This window comes from Histomonas meleagridis (assembly GCF_020186115.1).
Source record: "Histomonas meleagridis strain 2922-C6/04-10x chromosome Unknown contig_53, whole genome shotgun sequence".
NCBI classification, from domain to species: Eukaryota; Parabasalia; order Tritrichomonadida; family Dientamoebidae; genus Histomonas; species Histomonas meleagridis.
In genome coordinates, this window is record NW_027150896.1 from 177007 (window position 1) to 186757 (window position 9751).

At 23.5% G+C, this 9751-nt stretch overlaps 1 protein-coding gene across 1 annotated transcript; it reads right to left on the reverse strand.

Annotated features, from left to right (window-relative positions):
* Window positions 1-4921: 4921 nt before the first annotated feature.
* GO595_007438 (uncharacterized protein) lies at window positions 4922-5998 on the reverse strand (the record flags this gene model as incomplete). Its single annotated transcript, XM_067920902.1, has 1 exon — window positions 4922-5998. One exon carries the CDS (start codon window positions 5996-5998, stop codon window positions 4922-4924), a length of 1077 nt encoding a protein of 358 aa, XP_067772348.1.
* Window positions 5999-9751: the final 3753 nt, after the last annotated feature.

Genomic DNA, 9751 nt, shown 5'->3' on the forward strand with positions numbered 1-9751 from the left:
ACCAAATTATTAAAATAAATATTAAATAAAACAAATAAATATCTTTAGCATTAATATCAATTCCTTCTTGTTCAAGAAGTAATTTAACTATTTCTATATGACCATTAAAAGATGCTAATGTAAGTGCTGTTCGGAATAATGAAAATATTTTTTAAATATTATTTTTAAATATAAAATTATTAAAATAAATTTCAAATAAAATAAATTAATATTTTTAACATTAATATCAATTCCTTCTTGTTCAAGAAGTAATTTAACTATTTCTATATGACCATTAAAAGATGCATCCATAAGTGTTGTCCAAAATATTTTAAATAATTTCCAAATATTATTTTGAATTACCAAATTATTAAAATAAATATTAAATAAAACAAATAAATATCTTTAGCATTAATATCAATTCCTTCTTGTTCAAGAAGTAATTGAACTATTTCTATATGACCATTAAAAGATGCTTTCATAAGTGCTGTATTAAATATTTTAAATAATTTCCAAATATTATTTTGAATTACCAAATTATTAAAATAAATATTAAATAAAACAAATAAATATCTTTAGCATTAATATCAATTCCTTCTTGTTCAAGAAGTAATTTAACGATTTCTGTACGACCATTTTCAGATGCTTTCATAAGTGATGTTTCAAATATTTTAAATAATTTCCAAATATTATATTGAAATATAAAATTATTAAAATAAATATTAAATAAAACAAATAAATATTTTTAGCATTAATATCAATTCCTTCTTGTTCAAGAAGTAATTTAACGATTTCTGTACGACCATTTTCAGATGCTAATGTAAGTGCTGTTCGGAATAATGAAAATATTTTTTAAATATTATTTTTAAATATAAAATTATTAAAATAAATTTTAAATAAAACAAATAAATATCTTTAGCATTAATATCAATTCCTTCTTGTTCAAGAAGTAATTTAACGATTTCTATATGACCATTAAAAGATGCTTTCATAAGTGCTGTATTAAATAATTTAAAGAATTTCCAAATATTATTTTGAAATATAAAATTATTAAAATAAATATCAAATAAAACAAATAAATATCTTTAGCATTAATATCAATTCCTTTTTGTTCAAGAAGTAATTTAACCATTTCTATATGATTATTAAAAGATGCATACATAAGTGCTGTCCGAAAAAATTTAAATAATTTCCAAATATTATTTTGAAATTTTAAATTATTAAAATAAATACTTTTAGCATTAATATCAATTCCATTTTGTTCGAGAAGAAATTTAATCATTTCAACATTACCTGATTCCATACCAAAAATTGAAATATTTTTTTGAATTTTTGTATTTTTTGAGAAAATGTTTAAGAAGATATAAGTTTCCAATCTTTGCTGTTTCATTAATAATATTATCATTAATTATCATTCCTTTTTCTTCTAAAAATGAAAGAATTTCATAATTTCCACCGTTAATACAATAAACGATCAAATCATTGTCTGATTTTTCTTCCAATTTATTTTCATAAATATATTTAAAGACATCATTTCGATGAAATATAATTGCAGTTTCATATGTATTTTCAAATTTAGAATGATTTTGTTCACATAAATGAATGATCTCTAAGTTTCCACCTGCAATTGCATATTTACATGTATTTTCTATATTAGCACCATTCACAAGTAAATGTTTAAAACATTTAACTGATGAAAAAAATGCTGCATAATCAATTAATGTAACATTAAATTGATTAATAAAATCACATCTTGCATAAAGTGATGGCTCAATTATTTGATTAAAATCAAAATTTGTTTGTGATGAAATTTCTTGAAGTTTTTCGATTTCATCATTTCGAATTATTTTTGCTATTTCATTCGGATTAAAACCTTCTTTAATATATTGTTTATGAAGTTCCCAATCATTCTTTGAAAGTTTGATATAATTATCATTATAATATTTATAAAATTTATCATGAAATTTTTTTTTTTTTTTGTTTTCTTTTTTTCCTCTGTAATGTGAAAAATATTTTGATTTAATGCTTTTAATAATATCTTTATGGATTAAATTGTATTCAATCATTTTATCAATTAGATAATATGCTTCTTGTGATTTAATTTCAGAAATATATTTACAAAAAAATTCAATGATTTTTGGAATGTTTTTATATATTTCTTCTTCGTTTTGAATTAATTGTAAATAATTAACATAAATCGAAATTTCTTTATGTTGTGAATAAAATGCAAAGTAAACTAAATTACTTATAATATAATTAAATGAATATGGAAAAGTTAAATCAAAGAATTTCATTGTTTGTTGAGTTGAAAAAACAAGATTCTCTTCTGTTAAATTAAATATTAATTGTTTGAGAGAAATAAGTTCTTCTAGACTAATGGTGTGGCTTTCAATATTAATATTATCTCTTTTTATATTATTTGTAGTTGAAGAATTATTATTCATTTTTTACTAAATGACACTTTTTCATCTACAATTTTTTTTTTTTTTAAATTTAAATCTCAAGAAACAATAAAGTTTCAATATTAAAAATTGAGATATAATAACATTAATTTTACCCTATTTTTTTTTATTATTTATTTGAATTCATTTAAGTTTCCAATTATTGGATAATTGTTCGAAGGAGAAATTCACTTTTAGTGCAAAAAACAATCGCAACACTTTTCAAAAACTTTGATATTTCGTGAGTATTTCTAATATTCTCATTTTAGTGTCTACAAAATGGTGTAAATGATCAAACAAAAGTGTACTTAAAATTAAAAATTTAGATTTAAAGCATTTATAATGAGAAAGATTTAGTTAAAAGCTGATGGTTGGCTTGTTCAAGTTTTCTTAATTGACTGCATTCCGTACATGTACTTTATTGGTGTCTTCATCATAAGTTGTACCGCATCTCTATTTTCCAACGTTAACATTTACAGATTAAAAATCAAGGTATTCCAAGAAAAAGAACTTTGAAGTATGTATTCTGAGTTAGAAAGGAAATTATCCAATTTATTTAAAGATTGTTGTTTTTGATGCAATTAGAAATTCACCGAATTTATTCGTCCGTATATTAAGGAACACTTAGTAGAGTTTGTTTTAAGATTACATTATATTACAATAGTTCTGTTTTATGAATTTCAATGATTCAAACACAGAATGTCATATTTGCGCTCATTAATGAGAATGATGTTTCTGTTATCGATTATATGCAGAATTTTTTTAGGGTTAATGAAATGTTAAAAAATTTTTATTGTTGTGTTCATATAATATCTTAAATGTATAAATATAAATGTTTCATTTTTACTTTTATTTAATATACTTATAGTGAATTTAAAAATGTTTGTTCATTTGTGTGTTATTATGTTTTATCATTAATTATTTCGTATTCTTTAGTTTCAAGATGTTGTAAATATGTTTCGTATTCTTCTTCATATTGACTTCGGCGAATGTTTTGAAGTTTTCCTATTAATTGTTGACATTTCGTTGAAATCGTTTCGATTCCTTCTTCAATTTCATAAAGTTTCATTTGATATGTTACAACGTTTTCAATCCCATATAAAATTTCTTCTTGTCGATGCGGTCCTTCAATGCAACTTAATTTTCGCTTTTCTTCTTCTTGAAGAATTTCGTTCAGAATATCTTTCTTCATTTCATAATTATTTTCTTCTTGTTTTAATAGACATCGTTCAATATCTAATTTCAGAATTCGCATTTGAAGTTCTTTTCGTTCGTTTTCTTCTTCAGAATCATGTTGGAAATTGGTTTTCGATTCTTTCAGATGTTGTCGATGTTGTCCTTGAAGTTCTTTATGATATGAATATGCTAAATTTATCTGATCATAATATTCTTTCGCTTTCATATTGATTTGTTGTCGTTTATTGTTTACTTCGAGTTCTTTTAAATATCCTCGAATTCGTTTGATTTCCGTTCCTATTAATCTTTTACAATATCTTTCAATTTCGTTTTGATGTGCTTTCTTTTGTTCTCGTTTTATTTTCGTTTCTTTTTCGTCGTTTTCTGCTCGTCGCTTTCGAATGTCTTCTTTTTCTTGTCGCATTATTCTTCGCATTTCTTTAAGTTTTTGAATTTCGTGATTAATTATTATTTGATATTCTTCATTTCGTTTATTAATCTCTTCTAGACATTTCTTTTCGTGATTTTCGAGTGTTTGAAGTGTTTGAATATCATGAAAATATTTTTCTTTTTCTTTTTCATATCGTTTTCGTTGAGTTTCATATAAAAATTTCATTTCTTTATATTTGTTTGCATAATGATTTAATTCATATTCTTGATTTGTTATTTCATTTGACATTCGTGAATATTTTTGAATTAGTTGTTGAATATTAGTAAAATTTATGAAATTTTCATTTGTTTGAGATATTGATAATGTTTCGTTTCCTTTTCCGATTTCATTGTGTTGCTTTTGGATATTAATAAGTTCTTTTTCTTGTTCTTGATAATATTTATATTTTTCTTGTGTTTCTTCTCGTTGATTTAATAATTCTTTTCGATGTTCTTCAAGTGTTTCAATTTTTTCTCGAATTTTAGTTCGTTCAGTTTTGATTAATTTTTGAAATTCTTTTTTAATATTAATAATTTCGTCTGCATATATTTGAAGTTCTTTTTCGCGTTGAATTATATGAATAATTTTGTTTTGATAATTTTGAATTTCTTTTTCAACATTAAATTCTTCTTCTATTAAATATTCTGATTTTTCTTTTATTTCTTGACTAACTAAATGTAATGTTGAAACAAATTCTTCAAGAAATAATTTTGGATCTTCTTTTTCATCATTTTTATCCATTTTATGCTGGTGACCGTTAATATTTGATTTTATTCAGTATAAATTTTCTGTAATAAAAAAAGAATTATTCATCATGAGAAAGATGTGTAGTTCACGCAAGTAATATAACAAAATTATTTGAAAAAAATATCTTTACATGTTTTTATGTATGACATTAATCTGTTATATCTGACGAATCTTGGTCTTCTCCACCTTCTTCGTCATGTAGTAGTCCATATTTTGCTGTATCATCGCCTCCAATTTTACAGAAAACTAATGTAATTAATGCGATGAAAAGTGCAGCAAAACAGAAAAAGAAGACAACAATAGTGACAATTGCGTACGCTTTTTTCTCGGAAGAGAGTGAAGCCGTCGCACTATTGATTGGACATGACTGATTGAAATTTACATCATTTAATGAGTATTTTGATGTCGAATCAATATCAATTGCGTTCGACTCCAAACCAGAGAAGCAACAAGAGTACAACATAGCAAATGTATATGTTCGAAGTGTAATTTTGGAAAAGCTCATGAAATCGCACGTCGATAAAAGAAGCTCCATGGACCCTGCAGATGAGATAACTGTGGTGTTCTCAACTGTTTGGTTGAACAATGTGTCATTAATCGAAACAATTGAATTTGAAACAGAAATACAAATTGGAGTATGAGTGTTATTAATCATAAATGTGACGTCGCTAAAGCTAAATCGGCCTTGGTCGAATGAAAAAATTGATCCTTCAGTTTCTCCGCAGTTAATAAATGTGGAAGACTTGATATATGAATTATTGAATGGATTAGAAAATATGCCAAAAGAAGGCCCACAGCTTATGGCTGTGCAATTATCCATATAGAAAGAAATCGAATTGCCATGAATCACAGATAATCCGGCATTGGATGCATAGCAATTCTCAAAGATTGAACCAGTAATAGTAACTTCTGTATTATCAAAGTCATAATAATAAGTGTTTTCATATTCATTTAAAATGTTGTAGTAAGAAGCAATATAACAAGATTGTGAAAGTGTTGTAGCAGAAGATTCTATTGGTAACGCTACACAATTTTCGGCGTTCGCTACAAAAATATTCTTCATTAGCAATTTGCTTCCCTTAATTTTTGTGAATAATATTGGAGAAACGAAATTAGTGAATCGTGAGTTACCAATAATTGTATTGGATCGTATTGAAGATGCCACAATTGGAGAACGACCAAAACTATTTTTAAGGGAAAGTAAGGTGATGGTGAGATTGAGCATTGTTCAATACTTTTTTAGCGGATTTTGTGTGCGGTAAAAACCGATCGCGATTCAAATTTGAAAAGTACTTTGGCATCAACTTTTTTTCTCAAATTTTGGTGGGTTAAACAATTTCAAAGAAATGACAACAGATCCGCGCTCAAAGCTTTAGAACCTAATAAAAATATACTATTTATTATTTTAACATAATTTTTAAACAAAGCTAATATGTGAGCCTTAAAAAAATTCAAATTTAAATAATTTTCTAATATTTGATATTGATTGAATTTTTTATTCTTCGAAAATAAAATTATAAAATAGTTTTCTTTTATTTGAACCATATGTTTTCATTGTTTATTGTTCTCTATGTTAACTAATTTGAATTCCTTTTTGTTCAAACAATTTTATTATTTCTGTATGACCTTTTTCACATGCATAACCGAATGCTGTTTTAGATAATATAAATAATTTCCAAATATTATTTTAATATCCAAAATAATTGGAAAAAATATTATATATAATAAAAAAATATCTTCAGCATTAACATCAATTTCTTTTTGTTCTAGAAGTAATTTAACTATTTCTGTACGTCCTTTTATTGAAGCTAAAATAAGTGCTGTTTGAGATATTAATAATAATTACCAAACAGATTTTTGATACATTAAATTCTTGAAAGTAAAATATAATAAAACAAAATAACAGATTTAGAATTGATAATAATTCCTTCTTGTTCAAGTAGTAATTTGACTATATCAGTATTACCTTTTTTAGAAGCCCACATAAATATTGTTTCAAATATTTAGATGAATTTCCAAACATTATTTTTATGCATGAAATCAATAAAACAAGCTTTAAATAAAATAAATAAAAATTACGAGAATTAATATCAACTCTTTTTTGCTCAAGAAACAATTGAACTATTTTTGTATAACCTTTTTTCACAGCGATATTAAATGCAGTTTCAAATTATTTTTAAAAAATCCAAATATTACTTTGAAATAGAAATTTTTCTTTATAAAAATTAAATAAAGAATAAAAATATTTTTAGCATTAATAGATATTTCTTTTCTAGCAAGAAGTGATTTGACTATTTCTATGTTACCACTTTTAGTTGCCATCATTAACGCTGTTTCAAATTATATGAATAACTTTGAAATACTATTTTGAAATATTAAAATATTTCATACAACTAATAAATCAAATATACATTAGAGCTATTTACATTAATTCCATTTTGTTCAAGAAGTAATTTAACTATTTCAGAATAACCATTTTTACATGCACAAATAAGTGGTGTATAAAATAATTTAAACAATTTCCAAATATTATTTTGAAATTTGAAATTAATAATATAATTTACAAATAAAGCAAATAAAAACAAATAGTATTAAAATCAATTCCTATTTGTTCAAGAAGTATTTTGACGATTTCTTTGTATCCTTTTTCTGATGCATATAGAAGTGCTGTCTTAAATATTTTTAATAATTTCCAAATATTATTTTGAAATCCAAAATTATTTTCATAAATTTGATACAAAACAAATGAATATTTTTTGCATTAATATCGATTTCTTTTTGTGCAAGAAGCAATTTGACTGTTTCTATATAGCCATTGTTAGATGCATATATAAGTGCTGTTTCAAAGAATTTAAATAATTTTTAAATGTTATTTTGAAATTAAAAATTATTACAATAAACATGAAATTAAACAAAATAAAGATTTTTCGCATTAATATCAATTCCTTTTTGTTCAAGAAGTAATTTAACTATGTCTGTATAACCACTTCTAGATGCAAAAATAAGTGCTGTATCAAATAATTTAAATAATTTCCAAATATTACTTTGAAATATAAAATTATTAGAATGATTTACATTCAAAACAAACAAATATCTTTAGCATTAATATAAATTCCTTTCTGCTCAAGAATATATTCAACAAGTTCAACATTTCTTGATTCCACAGAGGTAAACAAAGCACCTTTTGGAATTGGATTATTTTGTATAAAATATTTGGTGATATATAGGTTTCCAAGTTTTTCTGATTCGGTTATAATAAAATCATCAATTTTCATTCCTAATTCTTCTAAATATGAAAAAATTTTATAATTCCCATTTTTTATACAAATGTATCCTAAATTAATAGCATAAGTATTTAATTTTTCGAGTTTATTTTCATAAATATATTTAAAGACATCATTTCGATGAAATATAATTGCAGTTTCATATGTATTTTCAAATTTAGAATGATTTTGTTCACATAAATGAATGATCTCTAAGTTTCCACCTGCAATTGCATATTTACATGTATTTTCTATATTAGCACCATTCACAAGTAAATGTTTAAAACATTTAACTGATGAAAAAAATGCTGCATAATCAATTAATGTTACATTAAATTGATTAATAAAATCACATCTTTCATAAAGTGATGGCTCAATTATTTGATTAAAATCAAAATTTGTTTGTGATGAAATTTCTTGAAGTTTTTCGATTTCATCATTTCGAATTATTTTTGCTATTTCATTCGGATTAAAACCTTCTCTAATTAACACCCATTCAATATTATCATGTCTTTCAAAGGTTTGATATGCATCATCAATTAAATTACCAACTTGAATATTTTCAAAGACATCATTTAAAGTAACACCACTAAATTCATCATGAAATTTTCTAGTTCTTACAAACAAACTTACATGAATATCATGTCTTATTTCTTTTGTTATGTTTATATTTTTTTCAATCAAATTTGCAAGAATATAATATGATTCATTTTTGTTTTTTTGAAGAAGAAATTGGATAAAAGCATCAAATATTTTTGTTTTATTATTGTTGGCTTTATCAATTTCATTAATAAAATCCAAATATATATCAAAGTCAGTAATTCTGATAATTAATGCAGAATATATCATTTGGGTAATAACAATGTTAAAAGAGTTTTTAAAATTATCATCAAAGATATCAATTAATGAAAGAGTTGATTGAGAAATATTTTTCTTTTCTAAACTAAATATAATTTTTTGTGCATGCTGAAGTATATTCAATTCATTTGGCTTTTGATTCATGAATCTATTGCAAAACAACTAATGCCACTTTTTGTATTCTGAAGACAAAACGTATTCTAATAACCACATTCTGATTATGAAATTATTTAAAAATTAAAACATGTGGAGTACAATAAAAATATTTTCCCATCTTTTTTACATTTTTTAGTAATCAATCTTTATATGACAATATTTAGATTTAAAAAAAAATTAGATTATAGTTGAAAAATTAAAATAAAACGACAAATGAATTGGAAAATTTCATCATGTTGTTGGAAGCCTTATAACATATGAACAAGATTCTAATTTAAGAAAAAGATTATCACATTAAAATATACAAATATGATTCTAATTTTCCTTTAAAGGATTTTTAATGTATATTCAAAATCTATATCCAAACAGTATTACTTTTTAAATTATTTTTTATTGTAAACGTTAAAATGGAATTTTAGATATGAATTTAAATGCAATCACCACAAAGCGCATACGATATTACTTTTAGCATTGAGTGAAAACAGATCAATTTAAAAAAATATACGTTAAAAAAAGTCGGACACGTTTCCTGAAGACAAATTCAGATTGAATTGGTAATAATTTAAGTTTTTGAATTCTTCTTTAGACACATAGAGCATGAAATATAGATTTTTCTTATCTTTTAATGTTTTTGGATCAATTAATATCTTACACAATTGTACGTTAAACCAATTGACATGTGAAGTAAAAAACTATAACAA